The following is a 27,957-nucleotide window of genomic DNA, read 5'->3' as shown; positions in this document are numbered from 1 at the left end:
TCCCCCTGCGCCGAGCGAGCCGCGGGCTGGGTCACAGCTCCGCGAGCCAGCAATGAGCGTGCCCCCGCCTCGCCCTGGGCCCGCTCGCCTCCCACCCGGCCGAGGCCTCCTGCACCTTCTCGACGGGCACGCTGCTGTGTGCCCCCCGGGCCATTAGCGAGGGCGAGACTAACCCGGACCAAAGCCCTGCGGCGGGGGAGCGTCCCTGCAAACAGCGCAGAGGCGCCCCTTCCTCCCACACACACGTGGATGGGTTAAGGGCAGCGCGCCGCCCCCTCCGTTAAAACACAGGGGGGGGGTTAAGGGCAGCGCCTTCTACAGCCCCTTCCCCCAATACACACTAGGGGAGGTTAGAGTTAACCCCCCCACACACACTGGGGGGGGGGGGGGGGTTAGGGTCAGCCCCACCCAAGACACACAGGTGGGTGGATAAGGTCAGAGGCCCCCCCCCCACATAAAGGGTTAAAGTCAGACCCCCCCCCCCGGCCCATACACACACCCCTAGGTAACTTAGGGACCGAGGCCCCCCCCCACACACACACACAGGTAACCTCCCCCATGCCGGGGGAAGAGTTGAGGGTGAGAAGCTGAAGGTTCGTGACCGCTCCGCCCGGGCAGGGTTGGGGTCGGGGGTCACTGCCCGCCCGTCTGTCCCCACGGGTCCCCGCTGTGTGGGGAGCCCTTTGGCCCCTGCCGGCCCGGGAGGTGCGTGCCGGTTAAGGACAGAGCCCTGCCTGCAGACACACACCGGAGGGGGGGGCTCTCCCTACCCTTCCCGGACCGCGTCGGGCTGCAGCGCACGGACAAAGCCCCGCAGCCCGGGATGGGGTTAGGGGCAGAGCCCGACTCACCGGCCACTGTGTAGCAGTAGCTCAGCGCCTGAGCCCCCACCGCCTTGGGGAGGGAGGGTCTCGGCTCGCTAGCGACCCCCCACCCCACACACTGGGAGCAGGAGAGGGAGCCCCGGGAGGGGGGCGGCTGGGTTAACTTGGGAAGCCCGCCCAGCTTTACTGCCTGGCCGGAGGCGGGGGGGGGTCTCCCTCCCTCACGAACTTTCTCCCTTCCCCGAGTGTGCCGGGAGGGGTCCCTCTCCCCTCCCCTGTCACATGGTGCGAGGGAGGGGGGCAGAGGGAGACTTTTCTCTCGCCGACTCTCCCCCAGCGCCGGCCAGTCTCCGCTCCCAACTCCTGGAGGCTGGAGGGAGCGCGGAGCCCGGCGGGCGATGCGGGCTCCGGGAGCTGCTCGCCGCAGCGGTGCGGGGAAGAGGCTCGGCGGCACCGCGCCTCTGCTGCCCGGCTGCTTCTGATGCGCCGCGCAGCCCGGGGCCCCGGCTCCACGAGGATGTGGCTCCTCTTCGGCGCGGCAACTTTCTGGGGATTGGTCCTGGCTCCAGGTAGGAGACGCGGGGCAGCGCGCCCCTGGGGCCGGGGCAGGGCGCGGCGCCGGCAGCGCCCGGCTCTCGCACCTGCCGCTTCCCGCGCCGCTCTCCCGGCCGGCGCCCGCAGCAGCTCCCCGCTCCCCGCCACTCTACAAAGTTCGCGCTGCTATTCAACAGCTGCTGGCGGGGCGGCCCCTTCCCCCGGCACTGCGCCCAGCGCTCCCGAGGGGAGCCTCTGCCCAGCCCGTGCCCCGCTGGCCGCCCTCCCCCGGGCAATGCACCAGCCCGGCTCCTCTCGCCGGCGGGTGCGCGAGGATCAGCTCAGCTGTGGGTCATCGCTCGCTGAGCGCAGTCTCCAGCACTGAGCCAGTTCCCTGCGCAGCGCTCGCCTCCCTGTCCCCGCGATCCTAACACTGCCTGAGGCCAGCTTCTGTGGGCGATTGCCTGGAGAACAGCATCGCTCAGCTGGGAACAGCTCAGCTCTGGGTCCCTTCTACCAGCCTCCGTCCTGGGAGCAGCGCCGGTGTGAACTGAATCGGCATCGTCAGCCAGGCTCGGGGTCCCCTCTGGCATTTTGCTGCTCCCTGTGAGATGCACACGGGACCAGCTCTGCCAGGGGTCCCCAGCGAGATGCATAGGGAACAGCCGGGCTCTCTTCGTGCAGCGCCCAGTTCCCTGACATGCCTGGGGACAGCTCCTCTGGGTGACGACGTAGTGGAGAAGCGGCTCACCTCGAGCAGTGCCCGCCCCCCGCCCAGCATGGAGGGCCTGTGACAGTTTCCTGCACTTCGTGTTGGAGAAGGACCTAATTTACATGATAAAAGAGGGAAGCGAAGACGGCTTTGCAGCTGTAATTGTGCATGGCAAAATAGTAATTAAATCATTTGTAATTAATTAGTAGTTAAGTAAACCCGACGGCACAGATAAGAGCTGAAGCGCATCTGTTAGCCCGGTTACTGTCCCCCAAGCACGGATAGTGCTTATCCCACTGCTTTAAGGGGACTCCAGCTCGGTAGAGTGGGAGCTGAGAGTGCCGGGTCGGTGGGTAAGTGGTATCAGTTTTGTTTCAGTCCTGTTCTTTGTACTCTGCCCCCTGCTGGCTGCAGCGTTTGCTGTTGCTCCCCAGGGAATTCGGATAATTCAAAAAAGTTGAGTGGCTGGCTAGGGATTGCTTCGCTGATGTAGACTCCCCGTTTGTACCTAGTTAGCTAATTATAAGAATCTGGGTAATTATGAGGGGAGAGCGATAGCTCAGTGGTTTGAGCATTCGCCTGCTAAACCTAGGGTTGTGAGTTTAATCCTTCAGGGGGCCGTTTGGGATCTGGGACAAATATTGGGGATTGGTCCTGCTTTGAGCAGGGGGTTGGACTAGATGTGACCCCCCCCCCCCCAGGTCCCTTCCAACCCTGATATTCTATGATCCTATAAGGAGTAGCCTCAGCTAAATGGGCCAGAGTTGTAGACAAATCTTTTGACAAAACCCATATTTTTGCTTTGCTGGTAAATAGATAGGAACAGCAGAGTGAAGAAAAAATAAGTAGCATTTTTGGCATATGCAGATCTATTCTGAGCAAAACTCTGTCTGTTCCAGGAATTGGTCTGCAAATACAGTGTTACCAGTGTGAAGAATTCCAGCTAAATAATGACTGCTCTGCTCCAGAGTTCATTGTGAACTGCACAGTGAATGTTCAAGACATGTGCCAGAAAGAAGTAATGGAAAAAAGTTCTGGTAAGAACTTAATAATTACACTCTTCCAGGTTTATTTGGTATTGTTTGGTGCTCTTAGCTGCATTGTTCATTTTTCTCTACTATGAATTTTTAGCTTAAGGCATATTATATTATTACCAAATTTGTTATCTCAAATTTATTGTATTTTTCAGATACTTTAGGTTAATAATTTTCCTTTAAAATGGAAAATATTGAAACTTACAAGACAAATGTTAATAAAGATGTTAAAATATGATCTTATGGTCAAATTTAGTTTCACAGCACTGGAAAATTAATAAGTTAGTTTAATCTCATTATAGTTAATTAGTTGGGCCTTTCCCAAGAGATGGAGGAAAAGTGCATTAAATTAGTAATTCCTTCTTTTCTTTATTTACTCCAGCAATTCACATAAAGTAAAGGTTGATCGCGTGTGATAGGAAGCTGAGCTATGGGATTTCATCCAGAAGACAGTGAGCAGGGAAAGATATTGGAATTCAAGTGGGCATGGCTGAAAGAATGTATTGGGCATATGGATGTTATCTCTGAAAATTCTTTAGGGGTTCTGTCACTGCTCTAATTAATTTTAGAATACAGTGCACTGCTTTTAGTTTTTATTCAAAGATCACTAATATTTTCAAGAGGAAGCCAGCCATGTTTGTTCTTTTCTCCCTAAATCATCTCTGGGCTGGGCTGTAAATCAATCCATTACATCAAATACTTCAAGATATTTTTAGAGATTTTGGGGGCAGGTGTTTTGTATGTTAAACTTCAGGACCCATCATAGTCATCTAACTGGATAAAACATTCCAGCTTTATCAGAGACTTTTGGGTTGGGCTCTGTGATAGAGGAAAAGTGTTTGGCTGTTTGCTATTTCATATAGCCTCCTGCTCCTATCATAGCCTCCACCTGTGATGTTTGCAGGGGCAGAAGGAGTTAGGATAGTACTGGCTCTCAGGAGTTCCTCAAATTAGATATGATCTGCACACTGATGAGTGGTGTTTCCGATTGAAAAACTCATCTACAAGAGGCAGGAATCCAGAAGATGTACATAGATGGGAGTATGTAGTACCACTGGTTTGGAGGGAAAGGATCTTGGATAGACATAGTGGCTCACAGCTGAGGGCAACAATTTATACATGCCTGTTGATTAAGGATGGTATATAGGACTGTTTGGGTGTTTATGCAAATAAAGCCACAGCCTGTCTCCTTCCAACAATACCAGATTCCCTCTGTTAATGGGAAATATAAGTATAGCTACAGGACTTGAAATGTTTCCACATAAACAAAAATGATTAATACTATTAAAATCTTCTACAGACCTAAATGATATTTACCAAGGTATTTATCAGCAACTCTGATCTTACAGCTAACCATAGATTAACGCCCTGCAAATCATGAGAAAGTGGTAAAATTGCCTCTTTAGTAAATAGAGAATGCATTGTTGGCATTTGTCCTCAATACAGATAACACCATACACACAGTACTGCACTTATAACTACTTTGTAAAGTATTTGGGATTTGTTCTGAACAGACAGAAAAAGATATATACTTAAGGGAAGATTAATTGCCATTCAATAAGAGAATTCAACTTTAAAATGTGAACATATTTTGGGTAAAAACACGTTTTTCTCTTTATTTCAAACACAGTATCTCCTTTCAAGAAAGGAGTATTTACTCAGAGAAGATGGTGGAGGTTTGAGACAGTTATGGGTTATGAGGTGCTTTGAACCTATGCATAATTTTAGACAAATATTTGAAATGCAGTTTGAAGGCTTTGTCACATACACCCCAAATATTCTATAAGCTTTTAAATAGGTTTGAATGAATGATGTGGAGGAGTTTGAAGTGCTATAAAAATCCTTTATAGTAAAATCAGATCCCTCCCAGTAAAACATGTAAATTATCCTAATTTAACTCTTGCTACTTTCTTTCCTTTTATCCCCTTCCCTTTGCACAATATTTTTATTCTAATGTACAATTTCAAACTATAACAGCCTTCAAAGAAACATCTGTAATCTTGTTTTCCGGATGAATGTTAGACAAAGAAGTGTTTGCAGTCAGACCTCCTTACACAAGGAATGGTTTACTTAAGTGTATAGGTATCCAAAAGATTTAAGTGGAAGCCACTCACATAGCATGTATGTACAACTGACTTGTTCAGATTAAAAAAATCAGATTAACAACTGAGTTTGCAAACTGGTTGATTAAGCTTTTGTGACTATGTTATATTGAAAATATGAATGATTGTGATTGGGTATTAAAAATATATGGCTGCATAAACTTGTCTTCACCATTACAAAGAAACTGGTTTGCAATAGACTAAATAAAGGTAGAGAAACATTTTTATGAAATGTTCTTTCTATTCTTTTACCTGGGCAATATTACATTGCCTATAATGAAAGTCTCTGGACTGACGTTTGAATTTTCCCATAGATACCTATCATGCAGTGCATAGCAGACTACAGTTCAGTCTTATTTGGCTTTGTTCTGTAAATGCAGTTCTTATTAGTTTTAAGTTAGAGAGTTACAAGTTCCCGTAAAGAAGTAAATTTTATTTTTAACTTAACTATTCCAAATTGAGTGAGATTTGCAGTACAGGTTAAGCTTCTTTCCTATTTCCTCAGTCAGTTCGAGAAAAGGGTGGTAGTAAAGCAAGGAGGATTCAGTAAATCATCTCTTATTGGGGTTTTTTCTTGTTTAAATGTGTGTAAAATAAAATGGCTCATTCTCAGAAATTTCATTTAATAATTCAACCTTTATTTTATCAGGCCATTTTAAAACTCAGTTTTATGTGCTTATCATTGAAAACTGAAAAGTATTTCAAATATTGATTTTCATTTTATAATAATATTTGAGTTTGAATTTTAACCCAGTATATAAAGAATATGCATTTGCATTTACTTGTCAGTGTGATTTTGTAATTAGTTTTTTCCTCGACTCGATACAGTAAAAGGAGTATAATTTAATTTTTATAGGCTAGCCAAATTCTGCCTCTAGTAAAATATAGCTCTGTCAGTAAGCAAAATGTTTCATGTTCTCCTAAACCTTATTTAAAAGTTAAATGCAGTATATTGAGATAAAGTTCATGGTCTGAATCAGTAACCTAATGAACCTTGTCACCCGTCCTATGCAACATACATTAATCTAGTTGTCTATTTTGCAGTCAAGGGGGTTACTGATTTACATGCTTGTATACATTTTACTCATGAGCATGTAGGCAATGGCTATTTTCTTATATATTTGTTAGTGGTCATTAAGTTTAACAATGACAGTTCAGTGGTTCAATTTTATTTCTATACTAAGCTCTCTCCTCAATAATACAAAGGAGAACTGCAATTCTAAGCTTTGTTCATTTATATTGTAAATACTTCTTAAGCCTTACTTTAGTCAAGACAAACCATTCCTGTTTAATTAAGGTAAAGTGAAGCTTAAGCTATGTTTTAAACCTTACTCTACTCAGTCAAAGCATTCTCAGAATTTGGGTCTAGAACCAGTTTTCTGAAATGTATTTCATCCCTACACAAGACATTCTAACAATCCTAAATAAAATATGAAATTTTACAAAAATCCAAGTTAAAAAAGCACAGTTATGAGTATCTTGGATTTTCAAAATAGATATTGAAATCATTCATATTTAAATCAGATCAACTTAAGCAGTACCAATCAGATGGTTCTACTAATGTCACAAATAGTCTATTTCCTAATTAAAACAATAATAATAAAAGTGGGATGTATTTGGGTGGGGGAAGCAGTTAAGCATGTACCAAGATGGGCGACTATACTGAGCGAATATACCCTCTTCTCCCACCCGCCCCCCAACACACATGTTCTCTTATTATATCAGTTTGTATTACAATAGAACCTAGATAACCCATCCAAAATGTACAGAATTGGAGACCTCATGAAGTAAATGACAAAAATGTTCCAAGTTTCAGTACCATGATTTATGCATTTTTCAAGACTAAGTTTTAGGTAGTAATGGGAGATGGCTTCCAATGGGAGATGCAAAAGAACCATATTTCACTACAAGGAATGCACTTTGCCAACTAATTACTTAACCTAGTTTTTAAAAAGCATCAATACTTCTCTTCTTTATAGGGAAGAGCTGTGAGCTCTGGAGGAGGCACTGAAGCCCAGATCAAATACTTTTGGTGCCATAGAAACTAACATAAGGGATAGGTTTTTAAGGTTAGCCTTCTAGTTGAAGAAGCAGCTGATGTTTGCAAGCAGATTACATAGATGAAATGTTTGATGAATGAGAAGCGTTCTTCATTATATTAATTCCATTTGCAACTATTCAGGAAAACATTGGTAACTGATTTTTTTTTATTATTATTATTTTTTTTTTTTTGCTGATTTTTGAGCACTGAATCTACAAAGCTGCTGCTTGTCAAAGTGAAAGTGAATACAAGAACAAAGAAACCTAAATGCACACTTCTCTTCTTTGGACTGATGTTTCGGCTATTCATGTGTTTGTTATATTTAAATAAAACAAATTCTAAGAAATACAACTTTTCTTCTATTGGTGACGAGTGACCTGACCACTTGGGACTTGATGCAAAACCCACTGAATGCAAGGGGAGTTGGTCTTTCCACTGACTTTGATGGGCTTTGGATCAGGCCCATAGTCTGCAGAAAGATACAGAAATGCAGCAAATACAGAACCCAATCTATCTCCAAATGGAGAAAACCGTACAACCATCATCAAAAAATGGTACAAGGCAATTTCTTATCACTATAAATAACGGTGTTTTTAAAAATAGAATAAACCCAGAAAATGAACAGAGTAGAAGGAAACCAAGTGTGACGGGAAAAAAATCAAAGGACAGAGTTGGAAAATGTAAAATTCTTAGACTATCTCAATGCTCAGTAGCTATAACAGGCTATTGAATTTTTAAAACAAGGCTTCATGCTCTTACTACTCCTCTGTTATGTAGCTTGTAAATCTTTTTTTCACCATCTCTGTTACCATTCACCTAATATCTGCATTAGAAATGCTGTTTGGCAAAAGGCAAAAAGAGTTTTGCAATAGGCATTCCAAAAAAAGTTTCTAAAAACTCATCTTGCTATCTAGAGAAAATTAGGTTATTTATAAAGTTTCCTTGTAAATGAAGTCACCTACAACCTCATCAATTCAATACACCTGCAATAAAAGGTTCTCTTTTTTTTTTTTTTCAATTTACAGTGGCATTTCCCATGCATGCACTTGTATAGAATACTGCAGTATAATTAAAGCAATTCCTGTAATTGTACTTAAAGTAGTGCCTAGGAACATGATAATCATTTCACTGGTGAATTTTAATTGCTGTTTCTAAGGATCTTCATGATACTGATTTCCAACTCCCTCCTTTTATGAAGCAGAGAGAAGCAGATGTTAAAGTTCTACCACAACTAGTCCTACATTAACACCTTCACCTCTGATTTCTTTGCTGCCACATTCAAGTTGCACCATATATGTCGTTCTTAAGGGCTAAACAAGTATATACTCCTCTCCTGCACATGCATAACTGTCACAACCTCAGGGGTTCCCTGGGGAAGGCAGATCAGCACTGCATGTTGCTAACGCTGTTGCAAGCATCGCAAAGCATTTTGGGGAGGGTCAAAAGTGTGAGTGGGGAGTAGAAGATTCATTTTCAGGCTACAAGAGGCCAAAGAGGGAAGGAGAAAAAAAGCAGAGAATGGGTTAACTCAACACTGCAGCTAGCAAGCTCAGTCCGATGATAAGAGCTGGCCCCAGTCCAAGGTCACGGCGCTAGATGAAAAATTATCTCACCCAGCCACAGCCAGCCATGAGAAAGAAAAAGTACACTGAACCAGGGCTGCAGAGATGGAAAACACAGGCGAGACAATGAGGGGGGGGGAGCAGAGCTTCGCGTCCCTGGAGCCGTTGTGTTTTGGTAAAGCGAAGACGACCAACAGAAAGCCGGTTTGGACTCGCACAAGAGCACCAGAAACAGAGGTCACGGAATGGAACACCCCCAAAGGAAACCAGGACTTAAAAGCCTCCTGAGAGCTGGAGTAATTCGGAGATCATAGCGGACCCCGGGACAACCTGGGCCCAGGACAGAACTCCCGTCCACCCTTCCTTCTCTTCTGCTCACATTACACCCAGGCTTGGCCAGCCTCAGGTAGAATGTGTGTGAGTATGAAAGTGGGTTAGGGCTTGGGGCACTAACGCTTTCTTCCTTCCTCTAAGTGATGTGGGGAGCACCCATCACTCTCCGCTGTTGTTTTATTATTTTATCAATAAACTTTTAAAATTTAGGCACTTGGTGTGTTACATCATCTCCTCCCTTAATGATCCTGTGGCCTCAGCCTGATCACGTGATGCCTCAGGCAGATTGACAGATTTCTGTTACCGCATAACTCCCATTGACTCAAGCAGCAGTTACACATTGGCATCAAGGGGAGAGTGTGCCCTGCATATATTTATTGACAAAAGATTACCATAGCCAACAAAGTTTAACACCTTCGGAATCTCTCTAGACATTACGGTTTTATAGATAATAGCTATAAATCTTCAACTTCATCTTTATCACTTAAAAATTTACAGAAAGGAATATGTACCAATTCCTGCAGTGGGTTGTTTTTTCTGTTGTGGGTTTTATTTTTTGTTTAAGAACAATGTCAAAAGTGATTAAAGTCTTTTTGTTTTAATAACTCAGTGGAGTTGGGAATAAGGAGGGGAATGAAGAGATGCACATATCTATTTTGATCATTTTCAAAACTAATATAACACTTAAGACAATATATTTTATTAGTATTTTTCAAGTGTATAAAGTAACTTAGTGCATGACATTGTTAGCAAATAGCATCTTGTTCTGCACTGTTAGATGCTGAACAGAATCAAAGCATAGTAACCAATATTCACAACACCTGGATGCTTTTTGTTGGGGTGTGAATAAAAGCTTGCATATGAATAAAATAATTATAGTATATGTCATTAACTTTCACTATATGCTGTAAACTTCGAGGGGTGGATATATTACCATTCAGAAACTGTTTTCAGATGCCGAAACTGTAGGGCATGTTCTCTTATTAATAAATCGCTTTCTATCAGTTGCCTACAACACTACAAAACAAGCAGGAGATAAACTGAATTAAGTGCATTAGATAAGATGGAAGCATGGAGAGTTTATAATAAATTGCTTTGTGTGTGTGTGTGTTTTAAATACAGTAAAGTAATGGTGGAGCTAGTTGTGGACTTCAAGTAGTTGATGACTTGAAAACCATGAAAAGGATCCAAGCGCAAAAGTGATGAAGTGTTGTATTATTTTAAGGAGGTTGTGATATCTGGTCCAGTGAATTTCATTTCTCACAGGACATGGACAATAGCTTTTTATGTTTTTCTATTTCTGGGCTTGTCTGAAAAATATGTGTACAATGATAGGATATGGTGCCCATAGGCTGGTATCTCTGAACTCTGTCCCTTATCGAGTACGATATCGTGCCCCACATTTCACATATAAATGAATCTGAATTTCAAAAACAATTTCCAGTGACCTGCCCAGATTTTTCTCTAACTCCTGGGGAGCTAAACACAAGCAAGTATATTTAATGACAACAATATAGTTATTTTCGTTTTATAGCAGGGGCATCCGTTGGCGAAATTGAGAGTAATCACAAATGCTGCATCCATAGTACGTGGCGTTCTAATGATGGTATTACCAGTGACACTTTCAATGTGAACTAAAAAATCATTTTAAAACCCCCAAACCAATGGCCTCATCCTGCTCACATTGAAGTCAAGGACAGCAGGATCGGGTTCTAAAGTGTTAAATATCCAAAATCAATAGCAGAATATATATTTAGATTTAAACCATAAATATATACTTTAAACAACAAAATACTAATAAATTAGGTCCTTCTTTATTCCATCAAGACTTGAATGTAGGTTTCTATGTTAAACTTGCAAGAGCTGACGACGTTAGCCCCAGTCCTGCAAATATGTATACTGGCAAATAGCTGTACACATGCAAATAGATGCACTGAACTCAATAAGGCTCTTGAAAAATATGTGGACTATTCACATGCGTAAAGTTATTTGTGTGTGTAAATGTTTGCAGGATTGGGGCGATTTAACACTCAAAATAGCATAAGGACTATGGCTCCCTAATTCATTTCAGGGAATTACTACTATAATCAATACCTGCAAGTAAAATACTAAAGTCTGATGCTGAAAGGTCAGAAGCCTGAGTAAATGTCCAGTACTGGAAACTGGAATACATTTTGATCTCAATATCCATGACACTTCCCTACCATGTAGAAAGAAAGGACAGCTGACACTGCACAAGCCAACTGTACTTGAAAAGTTGTACAATTTACTACTTTACTGCTAGTGCACAGCAAATTGTAAAGACGAAATAGATACAACAGCAGAAAATAAAAGGTTAAGATTGGAAAATGAAAGCTGAGGTTTGACTGGAATGCAATTGTTTTTAATCCATACTTGGCATTTACTAAAAAAAAACTGTCTGGTAATACAGAAAAACCAGATGCTGCTCTTAGACTTTGATAATCAATGCATATTTTAGTAGTTTAATGCCTCACTTGTGCTTTGTGAAGCTGCAAGCAATAGGATGGATTTTCCTGGGTCATTATTTAAAACAATATTAACAAGCCTGTTTTGCTTTAGACTTCCAGTGCCATAATTGGAAGGCACAATTTGATGCCATGTTCTTCTTCAGTATTGTAAAATAAATCACAGTAATCCAGTCCCTTGTTCACTGTATCCAGCAATTATCCTGTTTTCATCTAAGAACATTTTCAGCCCTACATGACATGGTCATGGCAGAGAGGTCAGAAAGCAGGTAATCAAGCATCTTTTTTAAAAAAGATGTGTTGTTCAAAACCACCTATTACTGTATTTGCCCAAAGGATTTAAAAACCAAGGCTGTGATTAAACGAATTTTTAAAATTGTTGCTGCAATCATTCTAAGCATAAAATCATTCTAAGCATAAATTGAAATTGTATATGAAGAACTATTTAGTGCTTGTCTACACCTGGAGTTATTCAGGACACAGTCAAGAATAAGTCTGGAATGAGTGTCCACACTTGGAGTTATTCAGAAATAGCTATTGCTCTTTAAATTCATACCCTGCCTTAATCCAAATTAACACTCAAGTCATGCAAGCTCGTAGGAAGAAAACACTAAGAAAATGGATGTAGTTTTCATAACTATACTACACTATCTCAGAATCTAATTGTCATGAATATACTTGCTCCTTAATATATTTATAGGGTCCAATTCTGGAATCCTTACGAGTGTAATGAAAGGGGGGATGCAGGGCCTTGGTTCTAAAGCAAAGGTCTTGGCGATAGAAGAGTTGAGTTCTGTCTCTGGTTATGCTGCAGACTTCAGATCATTTACCCTCGTGCCTCAGGTGCCTCCTTATAAATTGAGGATCACAATTAAATATAGTGAAGATTAATTAGACGTTTATTAAATCACTTTGAGATTCTCTCATGGAAGGTAGTACATAAGTACAATTGTTATTAAAACCTAATTAACTTCAGTGTGAGTTTTGAGAGAGTAGGGACAGCAAAATTAGTCTAAAATGAAACAGCACAATTTAAAGAGCCTGTGTGTAAAATTAAAAGCATGCCCAGTTTTCATCTCTTCCAAGCAGGTTATTCTTTATTAGAATCAAAACAAGAGCACAGGTTTGAGTCTTTTATATGAAGTTATTGTAACAACTTCAGCTTCTTGAATATTAGTCTAGTTCCACATAAGCAAGTTTTGAATACATGATTTCTTTTTCAAAGCATAATGCAAGGAAACATTCCTTTTCCACCTGCAAGATGCGTCACATTCTAATACGTGTAGGACCTTATTGGATCAAATATTCATAAAGACTTTTTCTATAAATCGGAGAGCAAAATCTCAAAAAGACTTGTGGCATCAAATCACTGCATAATGAATCCTGTGAACAAATACTAGATAAACAGGGATGCTTATGTGACTAATGCCTGCTGGGTGTGGTGTTCTGTCCTCTTCCAGTGGCACTTAAACCACCTAGAGAGTAATGAGTCTGCTACAGCCTTGACTAAGTGGCATGTGGCTTTTAGCTCATGCAGCAGAGAATCATGCACTAAGCTTCAGAGATCCCAGGTTCGATCGCTCCCGCTGATGACCAGGGTTTGTTGGTGTTACACTTAGCTTTACAATCTAGTGAGTGGAGGAAAAGGTGCATGTCAAAGCCACTTAGTCTGTTGCAAAGGCTGTCCTAGTTAATCTGTACCAGATCCTCCACTAGAACAAGATAATCCTATACCCTAATCCTTTTGTGGCTTTGTAGTCTGTTTTTGACCATCTGTGGATGTATCAAAAAATCTGAACTCAAGTCCTATATTTCAAATAAATCAAAAATCATATTTAATTAAATGATATACATCAAAGATTATATTTAATTATTCTGGCATTACAAGAAGGGTGGGATTCACAAGGAGGGGGTGCATAGGCTGAGTGTTGCTATGCCTATCTTTTAGGTTCCCTGCCATCGAATGGAATTCATCACCCTGACTTAGGTGCCCAGGGTCCCTATACAATGCATGGGGAGAGTTAGGTGTCTAAAAAAGAGATTCACAGAAGTCAGTACACTGAGCAGGGAGCTGCCTAAACCCAGCCCTCAAAGGATCTTGGATGCCTAACTCCCCCCACTCGAAAGTCACAGTCATGGACTGTCTTCTGGCGTTCAGGGCCTAAGCCAGTTCGGCCCTTTTTCAAGAACCACTCCGGCAGTAGGGCCTTCATACCCATTGGGCCTGCAGGTAGAGCACTTACTTAGGATATGGTGATGGGCTCCCTTAATACCTAGTGCAAATCTGCATTCTACCTGAGCAAAGCAGGGACCTGAAGACAGTCTCCTAGTGAGTGCTATGGCTAGTGTGGGGCAGGGTCTTGCCTGTGGAAGTTGTTTCACTTTACATACATTACTTAAATGGTCATTAGGTCAGAGCGGGACATTGACTCCATAGCCCAGTGGTTAGGGCACTTAGCTAGGCTATGGAAGACCAATATTTACTGCAATAATTACTCAAGAGTTGTATATTCCGAAATGCAGCCGACACTAGGCTGAAACGCAGGAGCTGTTTAGCAGGGCTCACACAATGTAGGGCAAGAACTAAAGAATACCATATATACAGTTAAAACTGCAGAGAAAGTGTAGGTAGAAAGACAAGACATCAAGCCTGAGTGCTTCAAAAAAGCATGACCGTACAGATTTCCCAAGACCCCCAAAATTAAAAAATTCAGAGGAACAAGAGGTGAGGCCATTTAGGAGGCTGGTATAACAAAGGTGACAGAAGAATGCTTTATCAACTTGTATACACTGTGTTAAATCTTGTCTTTATGAACAAATGCAATAACATCCAAGACAGACTTAATTAATCATGAATGTGCGTCATTAAAGTGAGGCTAATTATTATTACCGGTTTCACACAGTGTGTGCGCGTGCAGCTGATTCAGATGAGCTTGACTGAAGCAGTAACTAATTTGCAGCCTTTTTGGTAAGCACCAAATGCAAGAATATGGCAGCAACTTTCCATGTGTTGCTTCCTTGTGTCTTCTTTTCTTTACGAAAGCCTATTGGAGGAATAGTTATCTCGGGCCATGGAGAAGTTTTTATACTATACTATTTGATAGCCCAGCAATCAGAAACATTATGATGCAAAACATGAATTGGAATGATAGAAATGTCTCTTTTAGGACATATTTAATCTAGGGCCATTTCATCTTTGTTTAATTTTGGTTTTAGGCCACATTCTCAAAGGGACTTAAGGCCACAAACTCCCACTTCAGGTGCTTAAGACCAGTGTTTTGTCACCACTGGCATTTACAAACCCCTCACTCAGCTGCCATCTAAGTCTGGATGTATCAGTTTCTGCATAAATTCTTTAAGTACCAAAAATGTTTCCTGTAAAAGTGCCTTAGATGCCTAGATTCCAGCCGCTGGGCATGCACACTGCATCTTAGACAGGTGCCTGCATATCTAACTATTGCCTAAGCCCCTGCAGGATTCTCAAATTAGGCATTACCATGCAGCACCTGATCAGGTAGGTGTGCTCAGTGCCTGCCTAACTCTGCGTAGAACAGCCTTCTTGCTGGGGAAGGAGGGAAAGAGCCTCTCCTGTATACCCATCAGCCTAGTGGTTACAGCATTCATCTGGGAGACCTCAGTTTCAGTCTTTCTTCTGTCTAATGAGCCGGGATTTAAACATGGGTGCTCTAATCACTGGACTATAGTTATTTCACGCTTCCTCTCTCTGGCCCAATGGCTATTTAATTATTTATAACCGTGAAACAGCTTCAGCCGAAGAGCTCCACATCAGATTAGCCCGTAGTCCAATGGTTAGGGCACTCACCTGAGTGATGGATGCCCCTTCTCATCAGGCAGAAGGGGAAATTAAATCAGGATCTCTTACATAGAATCATAGAATATCAGGGTTGGAAAGGACCTCAGGAGGTCATCTAGTCCAATGCCCTGCTCAAAGCAGGACCAATCCCAAACTAAATCATCCCAGCCTGAGCTTTGTTAAGCCTGACCTTAAAAATTTCTAAGGAAGGAGATTCCACCACCTCCCTAGGTAACGCATTCCAGTGTTTCACCACCCGCCTAGTGAAAAAGTTTTTCCTAATATCCAACCTAAACCTCCCCCACTGCAACTTGAGACCATTACTCCTTGTTCTGTCTTCTGATACCACTGAGAACAGTCTAGATCCATCCTCTCTGGAACCCCCTTTCAGGTAGTTGAAAGCAGCTATCAAATCCCCCTTCATTCTTCTCTTTCGCAGATTAAACAATCCCAGTTCCCTCAACCTCTCCTCATGTGTTCCAGTCCCCTAATCATTGTTGTTGCACTCCGCTGGACGTTTTCCAATTTTTCCACATCCTTCTTGCAATGTGGGGCCCAAGACTGGACACAGTACTCCAGATGAGGCCTCACCAATGTTGAATAGAGGGGAACAATCACGTCCCTTGATCTGCTGGCAATGACCCTACTTATACATCCCAAAATGCCATTGGCCTTCTTGGCAACAACAGCACACCGTTGACTCATATGCAGCTTCTCGTCCACTGTAACCCCTAGGTCCTTTTCTGCAGAACTGCTGCCGAGCCATTCGGTCCCTAGTCCGTAGCAGTGCATGGGATTCTTCCGTCCTAAGTGCAGGACTCTGCACTTGTCCTTGTTGAACCTCATCGGATTTCTTTTGGCCCAATCCTCTGATTTGTCTAGGGCCCTCTGTATCCTATCCCTACCCTCCAGCATATCTACCTCTCTTCCCAGTTTAGTGTCATCTGCAAACTTGCTGAGGGTGCAATCCACACCATCCTCCAGATCATTTATGAAGATATTGAACAAAACCGGCCCGAGGACCGACCCCTGGGTCACTCCACTTGATACCGGCTGCCAACTAGACATGGAGCCATTGATCACTACCCGTTGAGCCCGACAATCTAGCCAACTTTCTATCCACCTTATAGTCCATTCATCCCGCCCATACTTCTTTAACTTGCTGGCAAGAATACTGTGGGAGACCATGTCAAAAGCTTTGCTAAAGTCAAGGAACAACACGTCCACTGCTTTCCCCTCATCCACAGAGCCAGTTATCTCATCATAGAAGGCAATTAGATTAGTCAGGCCTGACTTGCCCTTGGTGAATCCATGCTGACTGTTCCTGATCACTTTCCTCTCCTCTAAGTGCTTCAGAATTGATTCCTTGAGGACCTGCTCCATGATTTTTCCAGGAACTGAGGTGAGGCTGACTGGCCTGTAGTTCCCAGCATCCTCCATCTTCCCTTTTTTAAAAGATGGGCACTACATTAGCCTTCTTCCAGTCGTCCAGGACTTCCCCCCGATTGCCATGAGTTTTCAAAGATAACGGCCAATGGCTCTGCAATCACATCCGCCAACTCCTTTAGCACTCTCGGGCGCAGCGCATCCGGCCCCATGGACTTGTGCTCATCCAGCTTTTCTAAATAGTCCCGAACCACTTCTTTCTCCACAGAGGGCTGGTCACCTCCTCCCCATGCTATGTTGCCCCATGCAGTAGTCTGGGAGCAGACCTTGTTCGTGAAGACAGAGGCAAAAAAAGCATTGAGTACATTAGCTTTTTCCACATCCTCTGTCACTAGGTTGCCTCCCTCATTCAGTAAGGGGCCCACACTTTCCTTGACTTTCTTCTTGTTGCTAATATACCTGAAGAAACCCTTCTTGTTACTCTTAGCTTCTCATCCCATGTGAGTGTCCTAATCACTTGGCTAATGAGCATCCAGCCCAGATTTAGGCATCTAATTCCCTTTGAGGGGCAGGGCTCATGACACACCCCTCTCCTTGGCATTTGCTACTGACAGTGGGCTCTATTACTCTATTGGCTAGTTTAGGCAACTCCTAGCTCAGCATGCTGTGTTTTGTGGACCCCATTTTGAGGTGTCTAATTCTCCCCACACAGTGTAGAGGGCACATGGGCCCCTAACTCAGGGTTTGTGAATTCCACTGGTATCAGCACACCTGAAAGTTAGGAATTGCTTTGCTTAATCCCCTTTGTGAATCTAACACTTTGTTTCTTGAAACTGTTCTGAATCATTGCTATTCAGTAGGCTAAAATGAACACACGTTTGGGCCCAACTGTGCTCTCAGAATGCTGTGTGGTGGTAGAATGCTGGATTGTTTTAAATTCAATGTTATAACTGGTCTTCTTCTATACTTGAATGGTTCCCAATTTTTGGTTGTCCTGTTGCTACTTTCTGTTATTGAGTATGAGCTTTTCTTTATGCTGTGACTGAGCTGGTCTGCCATAAGCTCTTTAGGCAGGAGCCTTACCTTCTATTATGTATCAAAAGACTAGCATATTCTGGGCAGTGCCAGACAAATAAATATAAGAAAGGTACATTAAAGGCCCACAGAAACTAGTGATACAGCAAAGAACAAGACATAGAAAGCTTCCTTCTGTGCCCCTGCAGATGCAAAGTACTTTTTGTTATGCTGGCTTGTGTTTGATAGTTTATTTTTAATATAATAGCGGTACTAAAAAAATGCCTCCACAGAGCTGGAATATACTATATTTTTTGCTCTATGTTGCTCACTGGGTGCTTCATATGCAGCATATGAAGTCCTTAGGGTAGACATGTTTTGCTTACCTTATTTTGCGGCAAGAAAAGTAGCATCTTTACTCATAGTCATAAAATGTGGTCGTGCAGCTACTGTGGTATAATAGGCATTCATTTATTTCAGTGATAGGGGAGACAGTCCAATTTATGCAATGTAGTTAGGCTAAGATGTGTATAGGGCATGAAATAGCCTCCCTGTGGAAATTCCCCTTGCTGTATGAAAGGATGACAGGAACACCATGCTCTAGAGACCAGAAGAAGATTGCATTACCACATATGGCATTCCATGATTGCCAAAACCCCCAACTAGTTCATAGTCTACTATATGAATGATACATGCAACATTGATGTATGCAAAGGTTTGTTTGAATGGGTTTTCCCCTCTACATTTTATTGTGTTGTTGGACCTGGAAACTAACCTTTATGGAGGAGGGTTATAATTTTTCCTTGAATCAAAGTTTGGAGGCAATCATTTGTTCTATATTCATTCTACTACCTCAAGAAACGAGGACCAAAGAGGTATGAGCTAGTCTTCTATAATAACCATCTCTAAGATTTCTGTGATTCAGGCCTTCATAGCTTTTGCCCCAACTTGAACCAAAAAGGTATGGGGAAATAAGAGTCGTATTTGACTAGAAGTTGAGCAAGAAGAAAGTAAATCGCCTCGATTGGCATCAATTTTTCCTATTTTTCAGCCTGCTTGCTTATCTTTATTGTACCTTGTGAAGAAGGATTACAGCATGCCAACCACAGTAAAAACCTTTTTCCATGTAAGTTGAGTTGCTACCTGACAACTCCTAGAGTCATCTTGAAAATGCAGATAATTTCTACGTAACAGGTCCTTTGAACGCAGATCCAGCTGTACTTTTTTGATTATAAAAAGATATCTTGGATGTGGAGAGTTCTAAGAAAGCCAAAGAACTGCCACAAACCCAACTATAAGAATGCTGCACAGTTTTAATTATCTAAAGAAGAATCTGAGTCTAATTCAGATTACTGCTACTGCAGCTGGAAATGGGAATAAACACTCATTGGGGAATGGAATTTTCTATTGGAAGAAACAATCATGAAGACACTACAAGAGATGAATGTTACAATGAGGTTTTATTGCCAGTCAGATCATTCGTTCTACTTAAGCATGAATGTGTTCCATCTGTGCATGAAACTACAGTACTAGAGTTTAAAATTCCACCTTCCCTGCAGGAATTTAGGGTTTGTTTTTACAGGAACTCTATTATGCAACTGAAATCATGCTGGAGATAAGAAAGCCATTGATGGCAGTTGAAATTAAGGCTGTAGGCGTATATGATCATCATGATTGAGGTCTTCAGAGTTCCCTGGTGAAAATCAGGATGCTTCCATTTGAGGCTATGAACAAACTGTTCACAGTAATGAACATAGTCCTTCAGTTAAAGCAACACGGCTTGGAGGCTCCGTCACATCAGATACCTAAACCATAAATCACTGTGGATGCAAATCACATGAAATGGGGAGAACCATCTCAGTCAAAGAAAAATGCTCAGCAGCGAAAGAAAAACTATATATAAACAGAACAAAATCATGCACCTCTGTTACTAACATTCTAGAAGCTTAATAGTTAGGCAGGGAAAAATCAGCTTCAATGTTCTTGACATGTTCTAAATAGAGATGATTGGATGAGCCAGAAGCCTGCAGAGGAGGAAGAGGACTCATCACCAAGGTCTGATCTTCTGGAATAGAAATGGGAAACACTCAGCATGGTTGTTCTCATTTAACTCTTATACAAAAGCAGTGACTTCTCAAGAACTAGAGAAAATTAGCTCTAGCAATGGCCATGCAAGTAGCAAGGCTGGGACAGGGCTTTTGCCCTTCAAATTCTGGAGAATAAATTTGGACAAAGCAACCCAGACATTGGGATGCCAGCATCATGAACCTATCAGGGGTAACACTGTTAGAGCTCCTGGACCGGAATAATCTATTTCCAGGGTCACCCGCATGCAAACTTTGACATCAGTTTGTGAAAGGAAAAAAAAAGCCCTTGTTAACAAAGTTTACCCAAAATAAGGTGGATGAACGTCTGTCCTTAAGGTAAGATACCATGGCAGCATCAATAGTCAAAGATGAACCCAACATAGTGGGTGAAATCTTGGCTCCAAGCAGGTCATTGATTTAATTAAGATCAGGATAAGAAGATAAGAATTTTCTGTAGATAACTCTATATTGGCGTCGATTCTGAAAGTTCCACAACACTAGAACAGTACCAGTTTTGGGGCAACATGCAGGGAATTGATTAAAAAAGACCAACAGCTGCTTTTCCTCTCTAAGCAATATTGCTGAGCATAGGAAATTTCCCCCAGGGCACAAACCAAATAGACTGTGCACTGGGGGAGGTTCACAGCAAGTGGGGGGGGAAGATGGCTTTGTTCTGCCGTAGCTATTACTGCTTAAGGTCTCTACTAGACCGTAGAACTAGTGCACTGCTCTCTTCCCCCCGTTCAAAGGGGATTTAGCCAGTGGACCTACATATCATAGCTGGCTTTCCACAAGCCACACCCCCACCTCTTTGGCCTCCTCCCCAAACTTCTGCTCTCTTAGTGCTCAGCCCCAAGGAGCCCTTGTTGAGCTGTGATTCATGGTGTACGTGGGCACATAATTCTTCCAGTGAATCCTCATATCCTTATCTCAGCTCACCTAAGAAGGAACTTCCCCACAACTATTAGTGACCCACCCACAGGGGCCGGGATTTAGAGAGGGTTAAAGATGAAGGCATTTAATTTTAAAACTATGCTTAATTCCTTTCAAGTCAGTGGAAGTTAAGTATCACTTAAGTGCTTTCCTGTTAGCTAATTTGGTGTGGCCTGCGTTGTGCAGGAGGTCAGACTAGATGATCATAATGGTCCCTTCTGACCTTAGTATCTATGAATCTATACATAAAGGTTTATGCTTCAGAACTATACATTATGGTTAGCACAAAAGCTTAATAATGAGCATTCTGTCATTATAGTATTACTGAGGGGGCCTTGGGTAGGCAAGGCTAAGCAACAACCCAGAGACACAGCTTTGACATCTTCAGTTTCTGTGCTGGGAAGCAGCATGGTCAACTCCATAGGAGACCTGAATTTTAACCATAGCTGTCACTGACCTGCTCTGTGAACCTTAGCAGGTCACTTCACCTCTCTGTGGATCATCTGGAAAGTGGGGATGCTGATACTTACTTGCCTTTGTAAAGTGCTTTGAGTTTTACCGACTAATGCATAATATTTAAAAAAAACCTCTTAGAAGTAGGGCAGTCAAGTGATTAAAAAATTAATTGTGATTAATTGCACTGCTAAACAATAGAATACCATTTATATAAATATTTTTGAATGTTTTCTACATTTTCAAATATATTGATTTCAATTACAACACAGAATGCAAATTGTACAGTGCTCACTTTATATTTTTTTGATTACAAGTATTTGCACTGTAAAAAAAATAGTATTTTTCAATTCACCTAATACAAGTACTGTATTGCAATTTTTGTCATGAAAGTTGAACCTACAAATATAGAATTATGTACAGAAAGACTGCATTCAAAAACAAAACAATGTAAAATTTTAGAGCCTGCGAGTCTACTCAGTCCTACTTCTTGTTCAGCCAATTGCTAAGGCCTGGGCTACACTGGGGGCAGGGTTCGAACTAAGATACACAAGTTCAGCTACGTTATTCACATAGCTGAAGTTGAAGCATCTTAGTTCAACTTATCTGGCTGTACTCAGGGTGGCGAGTCAACAGCGGCGGTTCCCCCATCGACTCTGCTTACTCCTCCTGCCGAGGTGGACTACAGGCGTAGATTTGGAGATCGATTTATTGCATCTAGACAAGACACCATAAATCAATCCCTGATAGATAGATCACTACCCGCCGATCCGGTCGGTAGTGAAGACGTACCCTAAGACAAAACAAGTTTGTTTACAATTGCAGGAGATAATGCTGCCCTCTTCTTGTTTATGTCACCTGAAAGGGAGAACAGGCATTTGCATGGCACTGTTGTAGCTGGCATCGCAAGATATTTACATGCCAGATGCGCTAAAGACTCATACGTCCCTTCATGCTTCAACCCCCACTCCAGGGGACATGCGCACATGCTGATGACGGGTTCTGCTCAATAACAATCCAAAGCAGTGCAGACCAACGCAAGTTCATTTTCATTATCCGAGTCAGATGCCACCAGCAAAAGGTTGATTTTCTTTTTTGGTGATTCGGGTTCTGTAGTTTCCGCATTGAAGTACTAGTCTTTTAAGACTTCTGAAAGCATGCTCCACACCTCGTCCCTCTCAGATTTTGGAAGGCACTTCAGATGCTTAAACCTTGGGTCCAGTGCTGTAGCTATCTTTAGAAATCTCACATTGGTACCTTCGTTGTGCTTTGTCAAATCTGCAGTGAACGTGTTCTTAAAACGAACAACATGTACTGGGTCATCATCAGAGACTATTGTAACATGAAATATATGGCAGAATGTGGGTAAAACCGAGCAGGGGGATATACAATTCTCCCCCAAGGAGTTCAGTGACAAATTTAATTACTGCATTTTTTTTTTTACAAGTGTCATCAGTATGGAAGCATGTCCTCTGGAATGGTGACCGAAGCATGAAGGGGCATATGGATGTTTAGCAATGCCGGCGATGAAAGTGTCATGCAAATGCCTTTTCTCACTTTCTGGTGACATTGTAAATAAGAAGTGGGCAGCATTATCTCCTGTAAATGGAAACAAACTTGTTTGTCTTAGCGATTGGCTGAACAAGAAGTAGGACTGGGTGGACTTGTAGGCTCTGAAGTTTTACATTGTTTTGTTTTTGAGTGCAGCTATGTAACAAAAAAAAAATTTACATCTGTAAGTTGCACTTTCACGACAAAGATTGCACTACAGTACTTGTATGAGGTGAAAAATACTATCATTTTTACAGTGAAATATTTCTAATAAAAAATATTCACTTTGATTTCAATTACAAAACAGAATACAATATATATGAAAATGTTGAAAAACATCCAAAATATTTAATAAATTTCAGTTGGTATTTTATTAATAGTGCAATTAAAACTGCGATTAATCACAATTAATTTTTTTGAGTTAATCACGTGAGTTAACTGCGATTGATCAACAGCCCTACTTAGAAGCAACACACTATACTGGTGGGCATGTTATTTCAGAGTAAAGAAACTAAGAGGTAAGCAGTTGAATGCGCGTTTGGGGCATTTTCTTCTTTGGCTAGGGCATCCCCTTTCCTCTCAGACAGGCAGTCTTGGCCTATTAGCGTGAACATAAAAATCAAAAGGGTGGGATTTTATGGGTGGGATTTTAAAAAGCACTCATCAGTGGCCTCACTTTGTTCCTACTGACATGAGCACTTTTTAAAATCCTACTCATGATATCTATAAAGGAAGGAGGTTTTTATTAATCTTGAATGCATGTAACACTTACTAAGCATTTACTATACTTCTACCCCTTCCTCTCCCTAATCTTCCCCCAGGTAAATTGGGCAAAAAAAAACCAAAAACCCACGGATTCACGGCTGTATTATGTGCCCTATCCAAATTTCTGTCATATCACATAAAGGAAAGACCCTTGAAGTATTGAGTGGTAATAACTGTTTATTTTACAACCTTATAAAATTTTTAAAATATAGGATTGTGTACATTAGAATGCAGAGTGCACTGTGTTTTATTCCGTTAAAAACAGCTCGAGATACTAGCTTTTAAACAAACACCTTCAACTTTAAAAAAATTTCTCTTCAAATTGTTTTTACCCTCTCCTAAAACAACAACAAGAACTGAACAAAATTAGAGAAATCTATTTGTTGGTTTTCCTTGTGCATTGAACAGTGCTTTGTGTTTAGTCATTTCCCCCTCCCAAAGTCAGTCACTTACCCATCTTTGCATATTTTTTCCCCACAAAGCAACAAGCAAAAGCAACATTTTTAAAACATTGGGAAAAAAAAAAGTAATTCTAAAGCTACAAAAATTGTGCCGGACGACTCAGGCCAGTAAAGTATCTGAAACTCGAGTGCCTTTTGAAATTGACTAGATTTCCTTTTCAAACCTTTTAACAGGCACTCCATCGGATTACATTTTTGGTTGTAAAATGTATGGCTTTAAAATGCATATTGTATATTTTACAACATTAAAACAAATCTAAAACAATGGCTGAGATTTTCATAGCAATGCAGGGATTTTAGTCACACATCTGTTATTCTAACTTATGGAAGTGATGAGACTAAATCCCCAATATTGATTTGAAAATTTTAACCAGCATTCCCAACTGTCTGTCAGAATCTTCAAACAGGATTCTAACATACACCAAAAGCACGTTCATATTAAGCTAAGTAACTTTTGTTCTGTGTCACAGGAACCCTCTATCGCAAGTCCTGCGCATCCTCTGCAGCCTGTCTCATAGCCTCTGCTGGATACCAGTCTTTCTGCTCCCCAGGGAAAATGAACTCTGTTTGTATCAGCTGCTGCAATACTCCACTCTGCAATGGACCCCGGCCCAAGAAGAGGGGGAATTCTGGCACAGTGCCCAAGGCAGGCATATTAACTACTATTTTGCTCTTAAAATTGGCTCTTTTATCATCAGTGCATTGCTAAACTTAAAGGATTTTTTTTTGTCCTGGCATTATTTGTTCCATATCCCCATATCCCACTTTCTTCAAAGACACTGCTGTTCTTTTGCTGCCACCCTGCTAAAGAAGAGTTTGGTCCAAGAACCATCTTCCTCTCCCTGTTTTTTTTTCTTTTGGTCAGCAAGTAATAAATTCAGTTGTCTGATTGAATATCTAGTGTGCACTTTAAAAAACAAATGGCGCACAAACTCATGCTCCATTTGTGTAACTGGAAACAAGTCCATCAGAAACAGCACTCAAAGAAGGTATAGTTGATTGTTCAGTTTCTAGATCCTCAGTTATTTTAATTTCCACGTTATGTTTATTGCTAATCATCTAACTTTGCCTTACACGGAGTCACATTTCATGTTCATGAAGGCCATTCTGTGCAGCTGGACTGGACTCTAAATTAGTCTCCAGTGGCATTATTTCCAAGTTGGTCTCCAGTGATTCAAGATTCAATTTTGATGGACTGGTCTCATTCTGAAAAGTACTTAAGAAAACAGGGCTCTTTCTAGAAGAATTGCGCTTAGATGAAAGGAAGATCAATGGACGCATAAAATGGCCGGTGCTGGTTCGAGAATTCAAATTGGCTCGCAGAAGCTTCTGTTTATTGGCATGTTCTATCGTCAGATGGCAACGGAGGACCTGTCGAAATACGGTTCGGAACTGCTGAGAAGAGATGTTGTACAGGAGTGGGTTTACCACAGAACTGAAGTAAAAGAAGGTGTCTGCAATGGGAAGAAGGATCATATACGCTCTGAAGTAGGGCACAGTCCAGTCCTGCTTAGGTTTAGCAGCAGCCATGATCCTTCGAATCTGATTTGGAACCCAACATATTGCCAGAGTGGCAACAATCAGTCCTGTGAGCAAAGGGGGAGAAAGAGAAAACATGTGAAACAAATCATACAATATTTAGTCTCTCAGTTTTGCACTTACTGGGTAGGAAATGGTACTGATTTTTCACTGTTTTGCTCGACAGCTTTTTCTGCCAGTAGCAAATATTTTAACAGGTTCAAAGTCATTGCCGTATATGATTGGATAAAGATTGTGTAAGATTGTATTTATTTCTACCTGTTGGCACTTGTTAATTTTCAGATGTTCTCTCATTGATATTTGTATCTTTAGAAAGAATGGGAATTTTTTTGTTCCTACATTTGTGTTTTCCCTTTTCTTCCTTTTTTTAAAAAAATATAGCCATATTAGTGCAGGCAATACCCAGAAGAGAGATCAGACTGTTTGTATTTTACCAAAAAAAAAAAAAAAGAATGCATAATAGTATATTAGGCATTATTTTTGGTAACTTTCCTCTTACAGAAGATATTTTTAAGTAAAGTATGTATGGATCTTTTTAGGGTAATTAAGAAGATATATGTTGGGAATTAAATTCATGAATGTAAATGGCACAGGAAAGACAGAAATGTAAGCAGTTTGAGATAATACAAAATGTGTTCCAAAATGTGGTATCTGATCATTCTATATTTACATATAATGTGTCGCTGCATCACGCTACCTTATCGACATTTTTTTAAAGGAAAACATTATCTAAATAGACATCTGAGGATTCTGTCTTTATGGAGAAGCTTTCAATAGAGAAACAGCAATAATGGAGTCTCTCTTGTGACAGTAGCATTAGAACACATCTATCAGAGTACTTTTCACCCAGTGGTAGCACAAGGATATGGAGGCAGGGAAGGGAATGCAGTCTGAGTTTTGAAACTACTAACCTCTAGCTAATATGGAAACAAATGCTGGAAATCCTAACTTCTCATTTGACGATGAAACAAATTCAAATATAAATACTCCAAGAAAATGTACTAAAAATTGAAAACTTTACAGTTTCCACTATATTTTTCCCTTTTCATCAAAGGTGCCTTGTATTAAAACACAATGGTAGCAGCAGAGTCTGCCTCCCCTACAGTTAGAATAGTCTTGTAGAGCTCTGTAGTGCAAGGCAGCACATTTTACCAGATTTTTTCTACCTTTGATTTTATAGTTCTGAAATCCAACCTGCTTCTCAACAGAAACAAGAATTCTGCTGCTGCCTTTCAGTAAATTTGGTTTCATAACTACACCCCACGTCTTGTTAATTCTAAAACATAGAAAGCAAAAGAGAATAATTGACTGGAAAGGATGAGATCACTTTAGGGAGACATGGAATTCTAAAACAGTGCATTAGATAACATTTGTTGGCTTGAAAACCAGTATTTTACTAGAGTCAAAATTATGAATGTAAAGAAAAAGATATGAGGCTTTCACCACTTTGGAAGTGCCAGGACTCAGAAACAAGCAGTGTGTGTATTCAGTGTTCCAAGAACTGCAGTTTTCACATTTTAATTTTATTTTTTCCAGATTCTTTAATAAAGAGATTCATTTTCTTAATGGGAGACCAGTTTCCCTTCTGTTGTACAAGGACTGTACAAATTTCTTCTCTCATTGACACATACTGATCAATTGAAAACCCTCTTTTCTGAGAATTTCCCCCCCAAAAAACATTTTAATTAAATTTAATTTTCAAGGACATTGCTGCCCTGAAGGATGGGGGGGGGGGGGAGGGGTTGGTATCTCAGATATCAACATTACTGTATTTATAGAGGCTGGGAAAAGGAGAAATAGGAACTTGCTTGATTAGGTAAGTGACCAGAGGAGACAGTGTGGCCTCATCTTTTGCTTCTCCGCACATCACCTTTCATTCTGTTCTCTGCTATCTCAATACCTCACCCACCAGTCTCTCTGTAGATGTCCTGTAACATTTTTGTACTGCATGTCCCTCACCTCACATTTGTGTTTCAGTATTTGTGTTGCATTTCTGTGCCATGACATGAGCTTCGTGCAGAGCTCCAGACTTTAATGGTTTTCTTTGCTGCCAGCACTATAAATGTCAAAGAGCCATGGCAGAGAGAAGCAAAACAAGCGTCCTGGGTAAGAACTTTTCTGATGGATCATTTACTTAATTAGCACCTTTTATAGAATAGCAAAGGTAGGTTATTGGGCTGATTTTTGCACTCTGCAATCTAAGTACTTATATGGCCCTCATTACCATATGTAAGCAGGGGAATAGTCCCGCTATTGTGGGGAACTTTCCTGGCTTCTGCACTACCCCGGTGAAGTGGGCTAGTGAAAGGATCCGAGTCCTCACTCC

At 41.5% G+C, this 27,957-nt stretch overlaps 2 protein-coding genes across 2 annotated transcripts in view; one reads left to right on the top strand and one right to left on the bottom strand.

Moving 5' to 3' along the window:
- Nucleotides 1-1,055: 1,055 nt before the first annotated feature.
- On the top strand, nt 1,056-27,197 carry LYPD1 (LY6/PLAUR domain containing 1). Its single transcript, XM_048869253.2, has 3 exons — nt 1,056-1,393; nt 2,970-3,107; nt 24,563-27,197. Exons 1-3 carry the CDS (start codon nt 1,306-1,308, stop codon nt 24,799-24,801), a joined length of 465 nt encoding a protein of 154 aa, XP_048725210.2. The 5' UTR covers nt 1,056-1,305; the 3' UTR covers nt 24,802-27,197.
- The window catches only part of GPR39 (G protein-coupled receptor 39), a 125,953-nt gene continuing 123,168 nt past the window's right edge, over nt 25,173-27,957 (bottom strand). The window contains exon 2 of the mRNA XM_075117650.1: nt 25,173-25,678. Coding sequence (XP_074973751.1) covers nt 25,173-25,678 — 506 coding nt within the window. The remainder of the gene's footprint in view (nt 25,679-27,957) is intronic.

Source organism: Caretta caretta, chromosome 11 (genome assembly GCF_965140235.1).
Source record: "Caretta caretta isolate rCarCar2 chromosome 11, rCarCar1.hap1, whole genome shotgun sequence".
Taxonomy (NCBI): Eukaryota; Metazoa; Chordata; order Testudines; family Cheloniidae; genus Caretta; species Caretta caretta.
The sequence above is the reverse complement of the archived record's forward strand: the minus strand, read 5'-3'. Positions and strand labels throughout refer to the sequence as shown.